The sequence below is a fragment of the Hippocampus bargibanti genome, linkage group LG03 (assembly GCF_051943395.1).
Source record: "Hippocampus bargibanti isolate YZ-2025 linkage group LG03, ASM5194339v1, whole genome shotgun sequence".
NCBI classification, from domain to species: Eukaryota; Metazoa; Chordata; class Actinopteri; order Syngnathiformes; family Syngnathidae; genus Hippocampus; species Hippocampus bargibanti.
In genome coordinates this window covers 30,725,614-30,750,807 of record NC_142736.1, presented here as the reverse complement: position 1 = coordinate 30,750,807, position 25,194 = coordinate 30,725,614, and the positions used below count along the sequence as shown (strand labels likewise).

At 36.9% G+C, this 25,194-nt stretch overlaps 1 protein-coding gene across 3 annotated transcripts in view; it reads left to right on the top strand.

Annotated features, from left to right (window-relative positions):
* kctd15b (potassium channel tetramerization domain containing 15b) overlaps positions 1 to 25,194 on the top strand; it is a 45,031-nt gene that overhangs the window by 16,899 nt on the left and 2,938 nt on the right. For all 3 annotated transcript variants that reach the window (XM_088993045.1, XM_088993044.1, XM_088993043.1), the window contains one exon: positions 4,476 to 4,781. In XM_088993045.1, the coding sequence (XP_088849171.1) occupies positions 4,476 to 4,781 (306 nt within the window). The remainder of the gene's footprint in view (positions 1 to 4,475; positions 4,782 to 25,194) is intronic.

Below are 25,194 nucleotides of genomic sequence, written 5' to 3'. Positions count from 1 at the left end.
CCGTTTTTTTTTTTTTTTTTTTTTTTCTTTTCGGGAATGAAGTTGTCTGTTAGAGCTGGCGGCAGCTGAGACGAAGCTGCTGCCGGGCGCCGTCTTTTTCTCCTCATCCTCATGTTGGCGCTACAGATGAGTCTGTTGTTTTGTGCTGGTAGAAGGGGATGACTAAAATGCCTCGCAGATAGAACCCTTGTTAGAAAAAAAAAATAACACATCTATCCATCCACTGGCTTCAGAGATGAAACAAAAAGCTGCCCAAAGGCTTAACGTCTTTAGGGGAATTTTTTTGTCAATTGCAAAAAGACAACTGGTGATGTAAACCATTTTGGGATGTTTTGCTTGGTTTGGGATTTTCGGTGCCATTTACAAATAAAAGTCCAATCAAGGAATATTAAGGCCACGTTGAATGCAAAAAATATATATTCCATGAGACAAAGCTCAAGACTGAGACTAATTTGGACACTGTAAATCTTGAATGATATGTGAAAAAAAAATGCACGAGTTCAATCAGTCTTGAGGCTCAATATGTTGCTAAAATGCAAATTTTGTGAACAGAGCCCGAGTCTGTTCTACTTAGATTTTTAATCTGTCCAAGTTATTGTATTTATTGTTCAACATTTCAATGGCAATGTTCAATCTTTTCGGGGCTAAAAAAATCGGTCTTAAAAAAAAAGTAAAAATGTGTTTTTAATTTAAAAAAATATAAAAAAGCAACATTATCATTGCAAACAATTTTTGTTGTGAAACCCTAGACCAGACTTGGGCAAACTACGGCCCGCAGGCCACATACGGCCCATTAGGCTTTTTAATCCGGCCCGCCGAACTTGTCCAAATTATCGTAAAAACAATGTCTGAAACTCATGACAAAAAGTGCAGACAACTCTGAAAAGTTGCCTGCCCAGCCATAAAGTTGCCAGCCCCATATTCCAGGTATCCGCGAAATAGTATGTAAATGCCATATCTTGCATATTCCTTGAGACAAAACCATTAACTGATAAGGGCTATTTTTCACGCTTGAAAGGCAGCTAATAAATTAGGGTCTAGTGTTCTTACTGTCCTATGAGGTTTGCACACACTACATTTAACCCTTTACTACTTGAATTATTTTCTAGTAAGAAAAAAAATCTGCTCAGTTTTTATGGTCATGGGTGGATATAATAACATACTAGTAGCTTCATTTTTTTTTATTCATTTCCAATAATAAAGAAAATTTGATAATGGGCCTAATTTGGTATAATCGTCATGAAATACCTCAATTGAGTGGGTGCCTTTTTTCAACTTTCAACTTCAAAGACCAGACTTTTATCCATATGACTGTCACGGTTTGCGAGGTGGTGATGGCGGGTTCGGATCCCAAAAAGCAGGCAGGAGGGAGCAGGAGGTTGTTTGACAAATTGTATTAAAATAAAGTCAGCAGGAACAAAATGTAAAACATCAAAATGATCTGAATGGAAAGAATACAAAGTAGCAAAAGAAAACCAAGTGTCAAAGTCCGCCAAGGTTAAACAAACACGTACACGATGCATGCAGCAAACAAGCAGCAAACAAACAATGAATCGGCACCGGATGGTCGTGCCAGGTGTCCTTTTAAGTGTCAACGATTAAACGACCAGCACCTGCGAGGCTGCAGGCAGGGCTGACGTCGCTACCCGCTGGTCGCCAATCTGATCGGGATGACCAGCACCTGTGCAGGTGTAGGCGGGGCCGACAGCGCACCCCGTTGGTCGCTAACCAGATCATGACAATGACATGTTTTTATTCTTACATTCAAAAGTAACTTTTACGAGCATTACGAAAACATAAAAAAAAAATACATTTTTCCTTTATTGATACAGAAAACTAGCTAATCACCATGGAATAATGCAAAGCAATTCTTGTGATTATTCCAACAAATATTTACATTGCATTTTTTGCACTAAATACTAGTTTTCGTCCCAAATGCTCCTCGCCCGGCCCCTCTGTCAAATTTTAGAACCCATTGTGGCCTGCGAGTCAAAAAGTTTGCCCACCCCTGCCCTAGACCCACCCCCATAAAAAAAAAAAAAATCTTCAAATAAAACCCCTTTCTTTAAGAAAACTGGCAATTGGTGTTGTTTCAGTAAAAAAGGTAGTAAAACTAAAATTTATTAGATTAAATCAGGAATAAAATGTCAATAAACCCCCTTTCTTGAAGAAAAAAAATGCAATTTTTGTTGCTTCAGAAAAAAAGTAGTAAAACTACAATTTCTTGGATTTAATAAGGAATCAAATGTGATTTAATTTACATGAAGGAATGTTTTTTCTCATTAAAAAAGTATTTGTTCCTGCAAATGAAATCTCATTTCTACCGGAAACAAATTCCTTGTGTGTCCTACATACTTGGCAATAAAGATGATTCTGATTCTGATTCTGATTTTGTGATTTAATTTACATGAAAGAATGCTTTTTTTTCTTTCAAAAAAGCATTCTTTCAAGCAAGTTAACATTTTACCTGAGATTAAATCCAAGAGCAGAAAACAGTTGTTTTCTAATTCGCTATCCTCACGAGGGTCGCGGGCATGCTGGAACTTATCCCACATCGACAATTTGCTCTCACAATCACACCTCGGGACATTTTCGTGTACCACTAACCTGTTTATCAAAAATCAACAAGTTACATGAACAAAAAAAACTAACCAAAATTTACAACGACTCACCCATAAATGAGACGTCATTTGTGATTGTTTTTTTATTTGACTAGCAACATAGCTTGCTAGCAGTTAAGGAGCGTCCATTCATCGTTAACGTTCAAAGCAGTCAATGAAGCTGTCAATCTTCCTCGCCGCTAATCCGAACACACGTGTATTAATCGCTGATTGTTTAGCAGCAGGATTTCGGTTTAACCTGATTAAAATGTGCTCGTAATAGGATAGATTAACCTCATTACCATCCATCGAGCATATATTAAAACGTGCCCCATCCCCTGTCTGATGATTGCCCTCACGTTCGCATGCGCACACATCGCCTCCTCTACACCTTCCATCTGCTTTCAATGTTAAAAAAAAAATAAAATACGCATCTCTTCTCTTCTCGCTGAATGATGGCGCCATCTGCTCTTGTGGGAAATTAGAGGCAAATGCGATGGGGCAAAGCGCCCCTGGCGAGCGCTACCCGCCGGGGGGGTTTGGGGGTGTAGGGGGAGGCAATCTGCTGCAAAAGATGTCTGCGTGCGTGATGCGGAGTGATGGCCTTGATGGAGTTTGAAACATGCTAAAGGCTAACGTGGTGATGCTAAGCATGAGAGCTGCCACCTGCTTATTTCTTATTCATTCTGGACATGTTTTTTGTTTGTTTTTTTTGGCTTATAAATCACATTTATGGTTCCCTCTGATAAATCAAAATAGTGACCGTAAAGTGTTTTTCTTTGTTTGAGATGAACGGATGAATTGGCGGAAGATAATATACATGGCTAGTCCGCTAGCTAACAAAAATGTTTTTTTTAATTGTCGATAAAGATGGTGGGAATTCACAAAGTTCAGAAAAACAAATGAAAATGAATGATAAAAAATAACTAATCAACAAAACAAAAAATATATCTATATTACAGTGATACCTCGGTTTACGAACCCCTTGGCTTACAAACTTTTCAGTTTACGCACGTTATATTTATGAAAATTTTACCTTGGCATCCAAACTATTTTTCGGGATACACACGGAGCTGCCACAATGAGTGATTTGTCGTTCGCGAACGAGCCCGTTCTCCTAATAAGAAAATGTCTGCCAACTTTTTTTGTCCTCAATTCCCCGTCCCCAGTCTTCGGTCAAAGCCACGTGATTGGTCAAGAACGCAACAGTGAGGGGAGGTGGTTTAAACATTAAAGAGAAAGGCAGACAGTGAGAGAGTTTCAACTTTGATAGTAGACTGCAAGATTAAAATATCCTATCAATCAGGCTCCACAAACAACCCGCACAAGCCATCTGTACACTTGATGCACAAAGCTATCAACCCAGCTAAACAGAACACAATTGATGACGAACAAGATAAAATTATCGCAGAGAAAGCATCTACAAGGGATCCTCAAAATGGTAAAAGAAGATCACACCATCACAAAGGTAAATTCTTTAATTATAATACCATAGCACATGTTATACATAAAATAAGGTATATTTTGTGTAGTTTTAAGGCTTAGAAAAAAAAGAAAGTAGAAAATTATGTTTTATGGGGACCTGGGAACGGCTATTCTCATTTTAATGGTTTCCTATGGGAAATTGATTTTTGGGATACACACTTTTCGCCTTACACACTCTTTCTGGGAACCAATTCAGTTCATAAGCCAATGTATCACTATATTTTTTTTTTTCCTGGGGGGGGGGGGTTGAAGTTTTTCTTCCATGCTTTAGATAAAATCTACAGATACATATTTGTTCCTTTGCGACATGCTGCTTGAAACCGATTTGTATCAAATAGCAGATTTTGTGTGCGTATACCTAATAAAGTAGCCCCTCCCTTACCTCGACAGGACTTCCAGCTGCTTTACGAGGAGGCGCGCTACTACCAGCTGACGCCCATGATCAAAGAACTGGAGCGCTGGAAGCAAGAGCGTGAGCAACGGCGCATGGCGCAACCCTGCGACTGCTTGGTGGTGCGCGTCACGCCCGACCTGGGCGAGAGAATCGCCCTGAGCGGCGAGAAGGTCCTCATCGAGGAGATCTTCCCCGAGACGGGAGATGTTATGTGCAACTCGGTCAATGCCGGGTGGAACCAGGACCCCACCCACGTCATCCGCTTCCCCCTCAACGGCTATTGCAGGCTGAACTCTGTGCAGGTAAGGAACGAGCTTCCGGTAGTCAAAATACAGTCAAACGTCGGTTTTCAAACATCTTGGTTCTTCACCATTTTGATTTTCAACCCAAAATTTCAGTTTTTTTATGCCTTGGTTTACTACCAAAAATGGGTTCTCCATTAAACTGAGCGCACCTGAATGCACCACTGGACTTTCCTTCTCTTCCTTATCCGTCACTTCCTCGTGTCGCGTCTCATTGTGACCGACACATTATCCTCGTGTAGCGTTACATTCTGAGCAGGCGTGTTTGTATTGTTCAATAATAATAATACAGTAAAGTCTCGTTATATCGATATTCAAGGGAGTCCGAAAAATATCGATATAACCAGGACTGTCGATATATCCGACCCTGTTTGCATGTAATTTTCTCCGTGCGTGCATAGAAATAGTATCGATATAACGGGACTATCGATATATCCGATATCGATATAACGAGACTTTACTGTACATTGAATATAATGGGAAATGTTTCGGTGTTTGGCCAAATTTGTTTTTGGAACAGGTTTCTGGAGTGGATTATGGTCAAAATCATTATCATTTTCTTTTTAATCTTTGACTCATTCACTGCCAGATGATTTGTAAATATGTGTCCACTCAAGTGCCAGGGTTTCTGTCATTTTCACTCAAACTGCAGGACCCACAGAAGAACCTTTGACTCTCTTCTTTTATCAGAAAAAAAAATCCTAAATTATATGGGTTTGGAGTTATTTTAGCTTGAAATGGGGATGAATGTAGAAAATACAATACATATATATTCATTTATATAGCGCTTTAAAGGACAACCGACGTCACTTTTTTGTTTCTTAACTGACATCAGAAGAATGTTTTATAGCACAGGTGTCAAAGTCAAGGCCCGCGGGCCAAATCCGGCCCGCCACATCATTTTTTTCGGCCCGCGAAAGCAAATCAAACTTGTTAAATTCCATGATGATTGCTAAATTCTGAGCCAAAATGTCATATTTTTGGATGTCAACCACAATAAAAGTCATTATTCTTGACTTCAGATTTGAAAACGAGTTATTCATTAATTTGGATTGGATTGGATTGGATTGGATTTGCCTTTATTATTATTATTTATTATTATTTGCTGTGTGCTCTATATGTAATATTTGAAGGGATTTAAACATTCTAATGGGTTCCCCAAATTCATAACGGTCCTCGAGAGGAAACCATAACTACAATGTGGCCCGCGGCAAAAAATGACTTTTGACACCCCTGTTTTATAGCATCTAAAATACCCAAAACACGCAGTATGATATTTTTATTCAAATGCAAAACACCAATAAAAATGACTTAAAGTATCCAAAATCTGCAAAAAATTGAGCTGCCAATTGGGCATTTTCAGAAAGTCCCGCCCCCAGTTTGTGACGTCACACCAAGACGTCTTGCATTGCTAGTGAATCAAAACAATGGCTTCAGATTCGGAGAATATGCAACACAAGGTTTTCAGACCAAACAATACAGCAAAATACATTGACGTGATGGAAGGACTGCTACAATGTGTCTTTTTTTCGGTCAGGGGGCGTTCCTTTAGTGATGTCACGTACGGAATCGTCACTTCCTGAATATTCACCGCGAGTCTTAAAACGTAAAATATAGCTATATGCGGTGGAATCTTTTTTAAATATGCTCAGGAGAAGTCATTTGAAGCCATTTTACAAGTTATGGACACAACTTGTCCGGAGACGTCGGTTGTCCTTTAACAGCTGAAGTTGTAACGACGCCCTAACATGGACAAAAGGCAAATGCTGCCCCCTGGTGGAAGGGTAAAACATTGCCAGGGGTCTGAATAGCACTTTATGCCCCCACCCCCAAGAAAAACCCAAACAAATTCAGGAATGACGCTCCACGTCATGCTTTTCAATTCCTGAATAAATTCGGGAATGGCAGTGGATGAGTTAAAAGGTTCATTTTTTTCTCATTTTTTTCCCCACCTTTTGTTTTGACGACTTGCCCGAGATTTATTTATTTATTATCTTTTTAAATAGCTGTGGAAAGAGATTTTACAGATTCTCTCGAATCAATGGTCAACTGTTCTTTGACGTCTGAGTGGCTGGTTGTTGTACTTCAAACAGGGCCCTTATTGTAATCGAGTTTTAAGTGTCACTGCTGTCATTTGATCAATAAGCGATCAAATGGATGGGTGGGTTATCATTGTCACTATTTGAGAGATTAAAAATCAGAATTACGGCAGATAACATTCACTTTGTTTCAACAAAAAGGAAGATGTTCTGAAATACTGGTTTCTTCTTCTTTTTCTTTCAAATTGACACTGTCTCAAATAAGCATTCTGCCATCTACTGGTTGAAAGTGGAATTACAGTGCAAAATTCAGGCAAAAATGTATGAACGAAACCCCTAGATTATGACATTTATTTTGCCCGGCACAGACTCGTCCATGAAATCCATTTGCAAGTACTCACAGAAGCATATTTGCGGGACAGGGGGAGTCGTTTTCCAGTTGTGCTGCCCGCAGAGCAAAATATCACGCTGCGCACACACACAGACACATGCTCCTTGCGCCTTTTCCGGCACCCAAAGAGAGCCTCTCCCTGACACCTCCACCACCTTTGCTTCTCCACCACCTCCACGGAAGGAGAACGGAACAATTGGGACAAAGCACGCTTGCGCTGCGGCCATGTTTCCTGCAAACGGAAAAAAAAAACAAAAAAAATAATGTGGCAAAGGGCTGGATGAGGAACGGGGTGGGGGGAGTGGTGCTGGTTGGTTGGTGCAGTGGAGGAATGATATGCATAATTTACACTTTACTCCTTTTTAAGACAGAGCTCCGTTTTTTTTTTAAAAGGGGCTCCAATATAACAACGCCGAAGGCCATTGAAATACACGTATTGCATTTTTTAATACCATACTTACAATTTCTCAAACAGCCTCAACCGGTTTATACTTCTTTTATAGATTTTTAAATGACTTGCAATATAATTAATTGGCGGCATCAACTAACACAACATTTCCTCTACTCTGTTTACCAGCCAGCGTGATTACGGGACGACGCCGGCGCAATTGGTAATAGGAGGACGCTTTTGAAAGTGACTCGTTCTTTGTAGATGAGGCGAGCTTGGAGAAAATTCACGCTGAAAGCCACTCAGGCCGAGAGGCCCGATTGATCAAAGTCGCGTTGCATCCAGGGCTCTCATTACCTGCGGCAGACATTCGCCCGCTCGGGGTTTGCCTATTCCTTTTTTTTTTTAACTTCCTCTTACAATCGAAATATTGCAGCTGTCCAACAAAAATTAAATACAGTAAAGTCTCGTTATATCGATATCGGATATATCGATAGTCCCGGTTATATCGATACTATTTCTATGCACGCACGGAGAAAATTACATGCAAACAGGGTCGGATATATCGATAGTCACGGTTATATCGATATTTTTTCGGACTCCCTTGAATATCGATATAACGAGACTTTACTGTATCTTCAAATTTAGGGAGTTAAAAACATAGGGTCATTTTCTTCTTCTTCTTCTTCTTCTTGTTCTTGTTCTTGTTGTTGTTGTTCTTCTTCTTCTTATTCTTATTATTACTATTCTTCTTCTTCTTCTTCTTCTTCTTCTTCTTCTTCTTCTTCTTCTTATTATTATTATTATTATTATTATTATTATTATTATTATTTTTCTTCTTCTTCTTCTTCTTCTTCTTCTTCTTCTTCTTATTATTATTATTATTATTATTTTCTTTCTTCTTCTTCTTCTTCTTATTTTTATTCTTCTTCTTCTTATTCTTATTCTTTTTATTCTTCTTATTCTTCTTCTTCTTCTTCTTCTTCTTCTTCTTCTTCTTCTTATTATTATTATTGTTATTATTATTATTATTATTATTATTATTATTATTATTATTATATTATTGTTCTTCTTCTTCTTCTTCTTCTTCTTATTATTATTATTATTATTATTATTTTTCTTCTTCTTCTTATTATTATTATTATTATTTTTTCTTTCTTCTTCTTCTTCTTATTTTTATTCTTCTTCTTATTCTTATTCTTTTTATTCTTATTCTTCTTATTCTTCTTCTTATTCTTCTTCTTATTATTATTATTATTATTGTTATTATTATTATTATTATTATTATTATTGTTCTTCTTCTTCTTCTTGTTGTTCTTCTTATTCTTATTATTACTATTCTTATTACTATTCTTCTTATTCTTCTTGTTCTTGTTCTTCTTCTTGTTCTTCTTCTTCTTCTTCTTGTTCTTGTTGTTCTTCTTCTTCTTCTTGTTGTTGTTCTTCTTTTTCCTTCTTATTCTTGTTCTTATTATTACTATTCTTATTACTATTCTTACTATTCTTACTATTCATCTTCTTCTTCTTATTATTATTATTGTTATTATCATTATTTTTCTTCTTCTTCTTCTTCTTCTTCTTCTTCTTCTTATTATTATTATTATTCTTATTCTTTTTATTCTTATTCTTCTTATTCTTCTTCTTATTCTTCTTCTTCTTATTATTATTATTATTGTTATTATTATTATTATTATTATTATTGTTCTTCTTCTTCTTCTTGTTGTTCTTCTTATTCTTATTATTACTATTCTTATTACTATTCTTCTTATTCTTCTTGTTCTTGTTCTTCTTCTTGTTCTTCTTCTTCTTCTTCTTCTTCTTGTTCTTGTTCTTCTTGTTCTTCTTCTTCTTCTTGTTGTTGTTCTTCTTTTTCCTTCTTATTCTTGTTCTTATTATTACTATTCTTATTACTATTCTTACTATTCTTACTATTCATCTTCTTCTTCTTCTTATTATTATTATTATTGTTATTATCATTATTTTTCTTCTTCTTCTTCTTCTTCTTCTTCTTCTTCTTCTTCTTCTTCTTCTTCTTCTTATTATTATTATTATTATTATTATTATTATTATTGTTCTTCTTATATTATATATTATATTATATTATATTATATATTATTATAATATTTTTTTCCCTATTGATTAAAAAACAGTTATTTATTTTTTTCCATTTTTTTCCCATTAGTTTAGTTTATCAATGTCAAAATTCCTTCTCCAATTTTGATTATTTGGTTAAACGCTATCATGGCGGAATCCAAAATCTCAATAAAACATATCAAATATTTCCAAAAGAATATAACATCATAGATGACATCATAGATGTCAAACTGAAAAAAGAAATAATGTACCATATAATTTTTCAAAATCTCATGAAAAACAAAAACCTAATTGTCATTCAGATTAAGTCAGACGTGCAAAAATGTCAGGGTTTTTGTCATTGTCACTCGAATTCCAGGACCCACAGAATATTGAGTTTTAGGCCTACATTCATTGCAGCGTAAGAAACCTTACTCTTTTATTTCATCAGAAAAAAAGTTAATTTCTAAATGATATGGGTCTGGAGTTATATTAGCATGAAATGAGGGCAGCTGTCCAAAATACAATGCAATACATACATATTGGTTTATATAGCGCTTGAACAACAGCTGATGCTGGAACAAAGTACTAGCATGGAAAAAAGGGGGGGGAAATGCTGCCCCTTGTGGAATAAAATAAGCATTACCAGCGGCCATGCAGCACTAAATCGGCACCCAAGCAAGAAAAAACAAACTTGGGAAACAAATTTGCGAATGGCGTTCAACGTCATATTTTCAATTCCCGAATAAATTTATGAATGAATTGATATTACTTTTTCTGTTACATTTTATTACATGCTGTGGGCAGGTACACCCTGAACCGGTTGCCAAAAAAAATCACAAGCACAAATAGACCAACAACCAATAGTCCTTGCAATCAAACCTACAGAACAATCTAGAGCACTCCATTAATCTGCCACGCAAGTTATTTGAATGCAGGAGGAAACTGGAGTACCCAGAGAAAACCCCCCTAGTGTCCCAGAATCGACGACTTGCACCTCTGCACTCCGAGGCTGACGTGGTCCGGTTTTCTTAGGTCATCAAATATAATCACAGTGGGCCTAAATCGGGCCCCGAAGGAGCCCGAGACACACACAGTACATTTCGGTGTAAGGGGAAACCTTTCCAAAACGTTTTTCCCACGGGCTACGAGGAAGGTTACCAAAGCAATCCGGATTTTAGCCGCCAGACAATATGCTTGTCATCTGATTACAGTCAAAGGACCCCACCCCACCCAGAACAAGGGATATAGCCACACCTTGCCCATGGAGGGTTAGGGGAGGGGTGGGGGGGGGGGAGGTAGTGCCATCTGGAACAAAGTGTTTCGCGTGTCTTGACAGGAAAGCGACAAGTTAGGACTTTCGGAACATGACGCCAGACGCATCTGGCGAACTCCCAAATGTGTTTTCATGGCATAAAAGCGGCGAAAACAGATTTTCCAACAGTATAAAGATTTTGTGCCATGACGCAAAATCAAATGTGTACTGTTGGTGAGAAGGCCCTCCACCCAACTATAAATAATAATAATAATAATAATAATCCTTAGAGTAAATCGTTATACAAACACATTCTTAACATATATTGTCATTCTCAATTGCACCGCCGCCCACGCGCCCGCTTTGTATCTTCGTGTTGTCATATTTGTTATTTAGTTTATTTTTTTTTTAACATTGTTACTTCCATATTTTGTGACTGTAAAGTGTCCTTGAGAGTTTTGAAAGGCGTTTATAAATGAAATGTATTATTATTATTATTATTATTATTATTATTATTATTATTATTACTGTATCTATTAGCTAGCTAGCTAACTTTCTATCTATTTGAATTATACCGAGTTGAGTGAACGCTGGCTCATGTTGCTATCTATTACCTATAGCTAGTTATCTATTTGCTATCTATTTGCTATCTATTCGCTATTTAACTAGCCAGATGGCTACCTGGCTAGCTATCTATTTGCTGTATATTAGCTATCTAACTAGCTATCTAGCTATCTATTAGTTATCTGTTGGCTAGCTAGCTAACTTTCTATCTGTTTGAGTTACACCGAATTGAGTGAACGCTGGCTCGTGTTATCTATCTATCTATCTATCTATCTATCTATCTATCTATCTATCTATCTATCTATCTATCTATCTATCTATCTATCTATCTATCTATCTATCTATCTATCTATCTATCTATCTATCTTGTTATCCATTTGCTATCTATTTGCTATCTATCTAGCTAGCTATTAGTTATCTATTAGCTAGCTACCTAGCTATTTATCTAGCTGGCTACCTAGCTAGCTATCTATTTGCTATCTATTCACTATATAACTAGCTAGATGGCTACCTGGCTAGCTATCTATTTGCTATATAACTAGCTAGCTAGCTATCTATTAGTTACAATAATAATAATAATAATAATAATAATAATAATAATAATAAATTTCATTTATAAGCACCTTTCAAAACTCTCAAGGACACTTTACAGTCAGGATATTTTTTTTTGGTAGCAGCGGTAGCTACACGCACCCGCGTTCACTCAACTCGGAAGTAACATAAAGTTAAAAAAATAGTTAGCTAGCTAGCTAACTTTCTATCTATTTGAGTTATTCCGAGTTTAGTGAACGGTGCCTCATGTTGCTATCTATTGCCTATCTATATCGCCATCTATCTATTTGCTCTCTATTAGCTAGCTATTACTTATCTATTAGCTAACTTTCTATCTATTTGAGTTATTCCCGGTTGAGTGAACGCTGGCGCATGTGGCTGCCGCTGCTCACCAACAGAAAAAAAAACTGATCCTGTGACTGTAAAGTGACCTTGAGAGTTTTGAAAGGCACTTTGAAATCAAACGTGTTGTTATTATTTTTCACTTCAAAATTGAAAATTCGTTATTCATTAATTTGTTGCCCGCTCTGCATGTAATATGAGGAGGGGGATGAAACATTCTAATGGCTTCCCCAAATTCATAACATCCCCCGAGAGGAAACCATAGCTACAATGTGGACCATGGCAAAAAATTTGTTTGACACCCATGTCCTAAAAGAACATCTTTAAAAAGAAGCCACTTAACAGAAGAAAAACATTCCAGCAGACACACACACACACACACACACACGAACGTACACACAAACTGGTCCATACATCACAGTGATGAAGCGCTCACATCAGAGCACGGCCAATCCGTCCTTCATCAATGTGACAGTGGCGGCGAAGGGGCCCTTGTCCCCCTCGCCTTCCTCCGTCGCGGCCAACGCAACGCGACGCAACACCCTTTGAAATGTCACACCACATAGACTACAAGTCCATCAATCTCGCAACACACACACACACACACACATACACACACAAAAGTACCAAAAGCACCGTATTTGGTAGATTTTCAAGGAGCGTTTGGATGTGCATTCCCGACTTGGGGAATGCACATCTTAACCTAAATGACTTCAACCCAATAGCGCTGCAATATGCTTCATATAAAACGTAATTATACTTCATGTGAAAGTGTATTAATTCCCATGGAGCAGTGTGTCAATCAACTCTCAGCCCGTCTGTGTGTGTGTGTGTGTTTGTGTGACTAGTCTTGTGAGGAACACTAACATTTTATACCATACGTACTGAGAATAGTTTTGACTATTGAGGGTCTATATATGCATCTGTTAAACTTTCAGAGAGGTCCTCACAAATTCACCCAAAATGATTTTTTTGGTGTGTATTTTAATTTCACTTTGATACACACACTTTTTACTCACTGTGTGTGTGTTTATGTGTGTCTGCCTATTTGAAGTAAAGTTGTATTGTGTTGTATTCCCTTTAGCTCCAATCGATGGATTCATAATGCGACCGCAGCCATGAGTATATCCTCTATTCATATTCTTTTAACGCGGTGCGCCCTAAAGACGAAAACAGCCATTCATTGAACATGCGTCTTATAGTCCGAAAACATCTGATAGGGCGGAAAAAAAAAGTGATTTTAAAAAAAACGAAAGCCATCATAAAATTTAAAGGACAACCGACACCATTTTTTTTTCCTAACTGACATCAGAAAAATGTTTTATAGCATCTAAAATACCCGCAGGCTGATAGTTTTAGTCAAATGCAAAACACCAATAAAAATGAGTTAAAGTGTCCCAAAACTACTTCAAAATGACCCCAGAAATGGCGAGTTTCAAAAGGTCCCGCCCCCTTGTTCGTGACGTTACGCCAGGACGTCTTGCCTTGCTCTAGAAACAAAACAACTTCAGATTTGGAGAATATGCTTTCTTGTTACTCATCCAATTATGAATATGATTCAAATAGTTCTGAAGAGGAAAGCATAAATTATTTGCAATCGATTAAAGAAGTCCTTCCGTAGCAATTCGAGCCGTCTGGACTCCAATATAGCGCCCAGAAAATGCACAAGATGGCGCACAAGCTCCTTTGGAAATGGGCTGATTTGTCTGCTGGGAGTTTGTGGAAACTTAACACCTTCTTTATGCGTGTTACCACAATTGCCTGTGACACACAACGATTCACCATGTCGTAATTTATGTACTTTTCCTTCTAATTTTGCGATCAACACATTGTTTTCAGACGAAAAAAAGTACCCAAAATGCATTGTGTGTCGCTTTCTTGGTCAGGGGCGTTCCCTCCGCGACGTCACGTCAGGATTCGTCATCAACTTGAAAACAAGATTTCATGACTATTCTGTGTGAGTCTTAAAATGTAAAATATAGCTATATGCGGTAGAATCCTTGTAAAATGCGCTCAGTAGAAGTCATTTGAAGTGATTTTACAAATTATAAACGCAACTTGTCCGGAGGTGTCGGTTGTCCTTTAAACAACTGAATAAGACTAAAACCTTTTAGGTTTTTGCCCTTGCACACCCCCACCACCCAAAAAAATAAATGAATAAATACATTCCTGTAGGATGAAATGTCATCAGATTGAAGAGGCGAACGTACACTGCGGAGCTCTCAGAGCCAATCAGGGATGTCCATGTTCATCCCCCCTTGCCGTGGTCGCGGCGCTTTAAAATCTTGAATATCCTCAAGTGTCGAGATGTGTAACATCTTAAAGTCTTTGCGATAAAGTTCCCTTTCCCGCGCTATCTTTATTGATCGGGCCCACAGATAAGCGAGACTCGGGTGACACGCAGAGGGAGAAGAAATGCAATGTGATGCAACCATAAAAGAAGGCAATGTAATATCATTTCCATAATCGGTTGCCTGTCATGGAGTTTACATATTTTTTTTTTTCAAAAAAAAGAGAGAGAGAGAAATGGGTGGGAAGGGGGCAGCGGTGACGCATGGGCAGATCGCTTAATTAGCCATCCCTAACATCAGCAGTCTGTTGCCCCTTCTGTTTTGCAACATTTAGGGCCATATAATATAGTGTAGTAAGGCATTTTTAGCCCGAAAAAAAGCGGCTTTTGGCGTGAAAAAAACAACCATGGATAGGACGGCGGTTTTTAGCCCGAAAAAAGTGAGCATGTATAGTAAGGCGTTTTTAGCTTGAAAAAAAAACAACCATGTATAGTAAAGTATTTTTAGCTTGAAAAAAACCCACCATGTATAGTAAGGCGTTTTTAGCCGAAAAAAAACTACCATATATAGTAAGGTGTTTTGAGCTAAAAAAAAAAAAAAAAACACCATGTATAGTAAGGCGTTTCTATCTTAAAAAAAAAAAAAAAAAAAAAAACGACCATGGATAGTAAGGCGTTTTCAGCTTGAAAAAAAACGGGCGTTTTTAGCCCGAAAAAAGCGAGCATGTATAGTAAGCCATTTTTAGCTTGAAAAATAATGACCATGTATAGTAAGGCATTTTTAGCTTGAAAAAAACGAGCATGTTTAGTAAGCCATTTTTAGCTTGAAAAATAATGACCATGTATAGTAAGGCATTTTTAGCTTGAAAAAAACGAGCATGTTTAGTAAGCCATTTTTAGCAGAAAAAAACAACCATGGCGTAAGGCGTTTTTAGCTGAAAAAAACGACCATATATAGTAAGGTGTTTTTAGCTAAAAAAAAAAAAAAAACACCATGTATAGCAAGGCGTTTTTAGCCGGAAAAACGACCATGTATAGTAAGCCGTTTTTAGGCCGAAAAAAACCCGACCATTTAGAGTAAGGCGTTTTTAGCTTGAAAAAAATCCACCATGTATATAGTAAGGCGTTTTTAGCCCGAAAAAAACAAGCATGTATAGTAAGGCATTTTTAGCTTGAAAAATAATGACCATGTATAGTAAGGCATTTTTAGCTTGAAAAAAACGAGCATGTTTAGTAAGCCATTTTTAGCAGAAAAAAACAACCATGGCGTAAGGCGTTTTTAGCTGAAAAAAACGACCATATATAGTAAGGTGTTTTTAGCTAAAAAAAAAAAAAACACCATGTATAGCAAGGCGTTTTTAGCCGGAAAAACGACCATGTATAGTAAGCCGTTTTTAGGCCGAAAAAAACCCGACCATTTAGAGTAAGGCGTTTTTAGCTTGAAAAAAATCCACCATGTATATAGTAAGGCGTTTTTAGCCCGAAAAAAACAAGCATGTATAGTAAGGCATTTTTAGCCTTAAAAAAACAACCATGAATAGTAAGGCGTTTTAGCTTGAAAAATACTGACCATGTATATAAGGTGTTTTTAGCTTGAAAAAAACGAGCATGTATAGTAAGCCGTTTTGAGCCGAAAAAAAACAACCATGTTAAAGTGAGGCGTTTTTCAGTTGAAAAAAACGAGCATGTATAGTAAGGCGTTTTTTAACCGAAAAACGACCATGTATAGTAAGGCGTTTTTGGCCGGAAAAAAAACGACCATGTATAGTAAGCCGTTTTTAGGCGAAAAAAACGACCATGTATAGTAAGGCGTTTTTGGACGGAAAAAAAACACCATGTATTGTAAGGCGTTTTTCACCCAAAAAACGACCATGTATAGTAAGGCGTTTTTGGACGGAAAAAAAACACCATGTATAGTAAGGCGTTTTTCACCCAAAAAACGACCATGCTCGAAAAAACCGCCATACAGAGTTAGGATGTTTAAAAAACAAAAAATGTTTAAAAAATGGATGTTTAAAAAACAACCATGTAGATTAAGTCATTTTTTATCCAGTGCCACGGATTTAGCTCAGTGGTAAAGTGCATGCTCAGCATGGTTGCAGTCCTGGGTTCAAGCCCCAGCATCTCCACTAAAGCTGTTTGCAAACTTCCCCATTGATGGATGCTAAAGGACTTTCTTATTTTTATTATGATTAAAAAAAAAAAAAAACAACCATGTATAGTAAGGCGTTTTTAGCTGAAAAAACGACCGTGTATAGTTAGGATCTTTTTTTTATCCTGGACCACGGATTTAGCTCAGTGGTAGAGTGCATGCTCAGCTTGGTTGCAGTCCTGGGTTCAAGCCCCAGCATCTCCACTTAAGCTCTTAGCAAACTTCCCCATTCCCCATGTATAGGAAGGCGTTTTCAGCCGAAAAAAACGACCACGAATAGTAAGGCATTTTTAGCCGAAAAAAATGACCATGTAAGTCGTTTTCAGCCGAAAAAAACGACAATGTATAGTAAGGCGTTTTCAGACGAAAAAAAACGACCATGTATAGTAAGGCATTTTTAGCCGAAAAAAACGACCATGTATAGTAAGGCGTTTTCAGCCGAAATAAACAACCATGTATAGTAAGGCGTTTTTAGACGAAAAAAACGACCATGTATAGTAAGGCGTTTTTATCACAACAAAAACGACCATCTAGAGTAAGGAGTTTTTAGCCGAAAAAAAACGACCAAGTATAGTAAGGCGTTTTTAGCAAAAAAAAAAAAAGACCGAAAAAACCCACCATGTATAGTACGCGTTTTTAGCCGAAAAAACGACCATGTACAGTAAGGCGTTTTTAGACGAAAAAACGGCCATGTACAGTAAGGCGTTTTCAGACGAAAAAACGACCATGTATAGTAAGGCGTTTTTAGCCGAAAAAAACGACCATGTATAGTAAGCCGTTTTTAGCCGAAAAAAATGACCATGTAAGGCGTTTTCAGCCGAAAAAAATGACCATGTATAGTAAGGCATTTTTAGCCGAAAAAAATGACCATGTAAGTCGTTTTCAGCCGAAAAAAAAACAACCATGTATAGTAAGGCGTTTTTACACAAAAAAAAATTACAATGTATGGTAAGACGTTTTTAGACGAAAAAACGACCATGTATAGTAAGGCGTTTTTAGACGTAAAAACGACCATGTATAGTAAGGCGTTTTTAGCGGAAAAAAATGACCATGTAAGGCGTTTTCAGCCGAAAAAAACGACCATGTATAGTAAGGCGTTTTTAGACGAAAAAACGACCATGTATAGTAAGGCGTTTTTAGCCGAAAAAAAAGACCATGCATAGTAAGGCGTTTTTAACCAAAAAAAAAAACCCACCATGTATAGTAAGGCGTTTTTAGCCGAAAAAACGACCATGTATAGTAAGGCGTTTGGAGCGGGAAAAAAACAACCATGTATAGTAAGGCATTTTTAGCCGAAAAAAACGACCATGTATAGTAAGGAGTTTTCAGCCGAAATAAACAACCATGTATAGTAAGGCGTTTTTAGACGAAAAAAACGACCATGTATAGTAAGGCGTTTTTAGCCGAAAAAAATGACCATGTATAGTAAGGCGTTTTTAGCCGAAAAAACGACCATGTATAGTAAGGCGTTTGGAGCGGGAAAAAAACAACCATGTATAGTAAGGCGTTTGAGTGAGAAAAAACGACCATGTATAGTAAGGCATTTTTAGCCGAAAAAAAACGACCATGTATAGTAAGGCGTTTTGAGCCGAAATAAACAACCATGTATAGTAAGGCGTTTTTAGACGAAAAAAACGACCATGTATAGTAAGGCGTTTTTAGCCGAAAAAAATGACCATGTATAGTAAAGCGTTTTCAGCCGAAATAAACAACCATGTATAGTAAGGCGTTTTTAGACGAAAAAAACGACCAGGTATAGTAAGGCGTTTTTAGACGAAAAAAACGACCATGTATAGTAAGGCGTTTTCAGCCGAAATAAACAACCATGTATAGTAAGGCGTTTTTAGACGAAAACAACGACCATGTATAGTAAGGCGTTTTTAGACGAAAAAAACAACCATGTATAGTAAGGCATTTTTAGCCGAAAAAAACGACCAGGTATAGTAAGGCGTTTGGAGCGGGAAAAAAACAACCATGTATAGTAAGGCATTTTTAGCCGAAAAAAACGACCATGTATAGTAAGGAGTTTTCAGCCGAAATAAACAACCATGTATAGTAAGGCGTTTTTAGACGAAAAAAACGACCATGTATAGTAAGGCGTTTTTAGCCGAAAAAAATGACCATGTATAGTAAGGCGTTTTTAGCCGAAAAAACGACCATGTATAGTAAGGCGTTTGGAGCGGGAAAAAAACAACCATGTATAGTAAGGCGTTTGAGTGAGAAAAAACGACCATGTATAGTAAGGCATTTTTAGCCGAAAAAAAACGACCATGTATAGTAAGGCGTTTTGAGCCGAAATAAACAACCATGTATAGTAAGGCGTTTTTAGACGAAAAAACGACCATGTATAGTAAGGCGTTTTTAGCCGAAAAAAATGACCATGTATAGTAAAGCGTTTTCAGCCGAAATAAACAACCATGTATAGTAAGGCGTTTTTAGACGAAAAAAACGACCAGGTATAGTAAGGCGTTTTTAGACGAAAAAAACGACCATGTATAGTAAGGCGTTTTCAGCCGAAATAAACAACCATGTATAGTAAGGCGTTTTTAGACGAAAACAACGACCATGTATAGTAAGGCGTTTTTAGACGAAAAAAACAACCATGTATAGTAAGGCATTTTTAGCCGAAAAAAACGACCAGGTATAGTAAGGCGTTTTCAGCCGAAATAAACAACCATGTATAGTAAGGCGTTTTTAGACGAAAAAAACGACCATGTATAGTAAGGCGTTTTTAGACGAAATAAACAACCATGTATAGTAAGGCATTTTTAGCACAAAAAACGACCATGTATAGTAAGGCGTTTTTAACCGAAAAAAAAAACGACCATGTATACTAAGGCGTTTGGGTGAGAAAAAACGACCATGTATAGTAAGGCATTTTTAGCCGAAAAAAACGACCATGTATAGTAAGGCATTTTTAGCCGAAAAAAAACGACCATGTATAGTAAGGCGTTTTCAGCCAAAATAAACAACCATGTATAGTAAGGCGTTTTTAGCACAAAAAACTACCATGTATAGTAAGGCATTTTTAACCGGAAAAAAAAAAACGACCATGTATAGTAAGGCGTTTGAGTGAGAAAAAACGACCATGTATAGTAAGGCATTTTTAGCCGAAAAAAAAAGACCATGTATAGTAAGGCGTTTTGAGCCGAAATAAACAACCATGTATAGTAAGGCGTTTTTAGCAAAAAAAAAAAAAAAAAAAAGACCATGCATAGTAAGGCGTTTTTAGCCGAAAAAAAACCACCATGTATAGTAAGGCGTTTTTAGCCGAAAAAACGACCATGTATAGTAAGGCGTTTGGAGCGGGAAAAAAACAACCATGTATAGTAAGGCGTTTTTAGACGAAAAAACGACCATGTATAGTAAGGCGTTTTTAGACGAAAAAAACGACCATGTATAGTAAGGCGTTTTCAGCCGAAAAAAACAACCATGTATAGTAAGGCATTTTTAGCCGAAAAAAACGACCAGGTATAGTAAGGCGTTTTCAGCCGAAATAAACAACCATGTATAGTAAGGCGTTTTTAGACGAAAAAAACGACCATGTATAGTAAGGCGTTTTTAGACGAAAAAAACGACCATGTATAGTAAGGCGTTTGGGTGAGAAAAAACGACCATGTATAGTAAGGCATTTTTAGCCGAAAAAAACGACCATGTATAGTAAGGCATTTTTAGCCGAAAAAAACGACCATGTATCGTAAGGCGTTTTCAGCCGAAATAAACAACCATGTATAGTAAGGCGTTTTTAGACGAAAAAAACGACCATGTATAGTAAGGCGTTTTCAGCCGAAATAAACAACCATGTATAGTAAGGCGTTTTTAGACGAAAAAAACGACCATGTATAGTAAGGCATTTTTAGCACAAAAAACTACCATGTATAGTAAGGCATTTTTAACCGGAAAAAAAAAACCACCATGTATAGTAAGGCGTTTGAGTGAGAAAAAACAACCATGTATAGTAAGGCATTTTTAGCCGAAAAAAAACGACCATGTATAGTAAGGCGTTTTGAGCCGAAATAAACAACCATGTATAGTAAGGCGTTTTTAGCAAAAAAAAAAAAAAAAAAAAAAAAGACCATGCATAGTAAGGCGTTTTTACCCGAAAAAAAACCACCATGTATAGTAAGGCGTTTTTAGCCGAAAAAACGACCATGTATAGTAAGGCGTTTTTAGACGAAAAAAACGACCATGTATAGTAAGGCGTTTTTAGACGAAAAAAACGACCATGTATAGTAAGGCGTTTTTAGACGAAAAAAACGACCATGTATAGTAAGGCGTTTTTAGACGAAAAAAACGACCATGTATAGTAAGGCGTTTTTAGACGAAAAAAACGACCATGTATAGTAAGGCGTTTTCAGCCGAAATAAACAACCATGTATAGTAAGGCGTTTTTAGACGAAAAAAACGACCATGTATAGTAAGGCGTTTTCAGCCCAAATAAACAACCATGTATAGTAAGGCGTTTTTAGCAAAAAAAAAAAAAAAAAAGACCATGCATAGTAAGGCGTTTTTAGCCGAAAAAAAACCCACCATGTATAGTAAGGCGTTTTTAGCCGAAAAAACGACCATGTATAGTAAGGCGTTTGGAGCGGGAAAAAAACAACCATGTATAGTAAGGCGTTTTTAGACGAAAAAAACAACCATGTATAGTAAGGCGTTTTTAGACGAAAAAACGACCATGTATAGTAAGGCGTTTTTAGACAAAAAAAACGACCATGTATAGTAAGGCGTTTTTAGACGAAAAAAACGACCATGTATAGTAAGGCGTTTTTAGACGAAAAAAACGACCATGTATAGTAAGGCGTTTTTAGACGAAAAAAACAACCATGTATAGTAAGGCATTTTTAGCCGAAAAAAACGACCAGGTATAGTAAGGCGTTTTCAGCCGAAATAAACAACCATGTATAGTAAGGCGTTTTTAGACGAAAAAAACGACCAGGTATAGTAAGGCGTTTTTAGACGAAAAAAACGACCATGTATAGTAAGGCGTTTTCAGCCGAAATAAACAACCATGTATAGTAAGGCGTTTTTAGACGAAAAAAACGACCATGTATAGTAAGGCGTTTTTAGACGAAAAAAACAACCATGTATAGTAAGGCATTTTTAGCCGAAAAAAACGACCAGGTATAGTAAGGCGTTTTCAGCCGAAATAAACAACCATGTATAGTAAGGCGTTTTTAGACGAAAAAAACGACCATGTATAGTAAGGCGTTTTTAGACGAAATAAACAACCATGTATAGTAAGGCATTTTTAGCACAAAAAACGACCATGTATAGTAAGGCCTTTTTAACCGAAAAAAAACGACCATGTATAGTAAGGCGTTTGGGTGAGAAAAAACGACCATGTATAGTAAGGCATTTTTAGCCGAAAAAAACGACCATGTATAGTAAGCCGTTTTGAGCCGAAAAGTAAGGCATTTTAGCCCAAAAAGTCATGTATGTATAGTCAAGCGTTTTTAGCAGGACAAAAACGACCATGTATAGTAAGGCGTTTTTAGACGAAAAAACGACCATGTATAGTAAGGCGTTTTTAGACGAAAAAAACGACCATGTATAGTAAGGCGTTTTTAGACGAAAAAAACGACCATGTATAGTAAGGCGTTTTTAGACGAAAAAAACGACCATGTATAGTAAGGCGTTTTCAGCCGAAATAAACAACCATGTATAGTAAGGCGTTTTTAGACGAAAAAAACGACCATGTATAGTAAGGCGTTTTCAGCCCAAATAAACAACCATGTATAGTAAGGCGTTTTTAGCAAAAAAAAAAAAAAAAAAAGACCATGCATAGTAAGGCGTTTTTAGCCGAAAAAAAACCCACCATGTATAGTAAGGCGTTTTTAGCCGAAAAAACGACCATGTATAGTAAGGCGTTTGGAGCGGGAAAAAAACAACCATGTATAGTAAGGCGTTTTTAGACGAAAAAAACAACCATGTATAGTAAGGCGTTTTTAGACGAAAAAACGACCATGTATAGTAAGGCGTTTTTAGACAAAAAAAACGACCATGTATAGTAAGGCGTTTTTAGACGAAAAAAACGACCATGTATAGTAAGGCGTTTTTAGACGAAAAAAAGGACCATGTATAGTAAGGCGTTTTTAGACGAAAAAAACAACCATGTATAGTAAGGCATTTTTAGCCGAAAAAAACGACCAGGTATAGTAAGGCGTTTTCAGCCGAAATAAACAACCATGTATAGTAAGGCGTTTTTAGACGAAAAAAACGACCAGGTATAGTAAGGCGTTTTTAGACGAAAAAAACGACCATGTATAGTAAGGCGTTTTCAGCCGAAATAAACAACCATGTATAGTAAGGCGTTTTTAGACGAAAAAAACGACCATGTATAGTAAGGCGTTTTTAGACGAAAAAAACAACCATGTATAGTAAGGCATTTTTAGCCGAAAAAAACGACCAGGTATAGTAAGGCGTTTTCAGCCGAAATAAACAACCATGTATAGTAAGGCGTTTTTAGACGAAAAAAACGACCATGTATAGTAAGGCGTTTTTAGACGAAATAAACAACCATGTATAGTAAGGCATTTTTAGCACAAAAAACGACCATGTATAGTAAGGCCTTTTTAACCGAAAAAAAACGACCATGTATAGTAAGGCGTTTGGGTGAGAAAAAACGACCATGTATAGTAAGGCATTTTTAGCCGAAAAAAACGACCATGTATAGTAAGCCGTTTTGAGCCGAAAAGTAAGGCATTTTAGCCCAAAAAGTCATGTATGTATAGTCAAGCGTTTTTAGCAGGACAAAAACGACCATGTATAGTAAGGCGTTTTTAGACGAAAAAACGACCATGTATAGTAAGGCGTTTTTAGACGAAAAAAACGACCATGTATAGTAAGGCGTTTTTAGACGAAAAAAACGACCATGTATAGTAAGGCGTTTTTAGACGAAAAAAACGACCATGTATAGTAAGGCGTTTTCAGCCGAAATAAACAACCATGTATAGTAAGGCGTTTTTAGACGAAAAAAACGACCATGTATAGTAAGGCGTTTTCAGCCCAAATAAACAACCATGTATAGTAAGGCGTTTTTAGCAAAAAAAAAAAAAAAAAAGACCATGCATAGTAAGGCGTTTTTAGCCGAAAAAAAACCCACCATGTATAGTAAGGCGTTTTTAGCCGAAAAAAACGACCATGTATAGTAAGGCGTTTGGAGCGGGAAAAAAACAACCATGTATAGTAAGGCGTTTTTAGACGAAAAAAACAACCATGTATAGTAAGGCGTTTTTAGACGAAAAAACGACCATGTATAGTAAGGCGTTTTTAGACAAAAAAAACGACCATGTATAGTAAGGCGTTTTTAGACGAAAAAAACGACCATGTATAGTAAGGCGTTTTTAGACGAAAAAAAGGACCATGTATAGTAAGGCGTTTTTAGACGAAAAAAACAACCATGTATAGTAAGGCATTTTTAGCCGAAAAAAACGACCAGGTATAGTAAGGCGTTTTCAGCCGAAATAAACAACCATGTATAGTAAGGCGTTTTTAGACGAAAAAAACGACCAGGTATAGTAAGGCGTTTTTAGACGAAAAAAACGACCATGTATAGTAAGGCGTTTTCAGCCGAAATAAACAACCATGTATAGTAAGGCGTTTTTAGACGAAAAAAACGACCATGTATAGTAAGGCGTTTTTAGACGAAAAAAACAACCATGTATAGTAAGGCATTTTTAGCCGAAAAAAACGACCAGGTATAGTAAGGCGTTTTCAGCCGAAATAAACAACCATGTATAGTAAGGCGTTTTTAGACGAAAAAAACGACCATGTATAGTAAGGCGTTTTTAGACGAAATAAACAACCATGTATAGTAAGGCATTTTTAGCACAAAAAACGACCATGTATAGTAAGGCCTTTTTAACCGAAAAAAAACGACCATGTATAGTAAGGCGTTTGGGTGAGAAAAAACGACCATGTATAGTAAGGCATTTTTAGCCGAAAAAAACGACCATGTATAGTAAGCCGTTTTGAGCCGAAAAGTAAGGTATTTTAGCCCAAAAAGTCATGTATGTATAGTCAAGCGTTTTTAGCAGGACAAAAACAACCATGTATAGTAAGGCGTTTTTAGCTTAAAAAAACGACCATGTATAGTTCGAAGCCCGAACTTTGAAACCATAACCTGAATCTAAAACTCCAATTTGTAACCATTATTGTAAACCATTACACTAATTCAAAACCTTAACCCCAAATTGTAACCTGAACCTTAGTTTGAAACATTAAATGGAAAACCTAACTATCATTTGAAACCCGAACCTTGGTTCGAACCCTATACCTAATTTGAAACCCCACTTGGCAACCCAAAACCCTAACCCTAGTTTTTTTTTTTTTTTGTGGGGGTCTAAGGGTAACATTCACATGCTA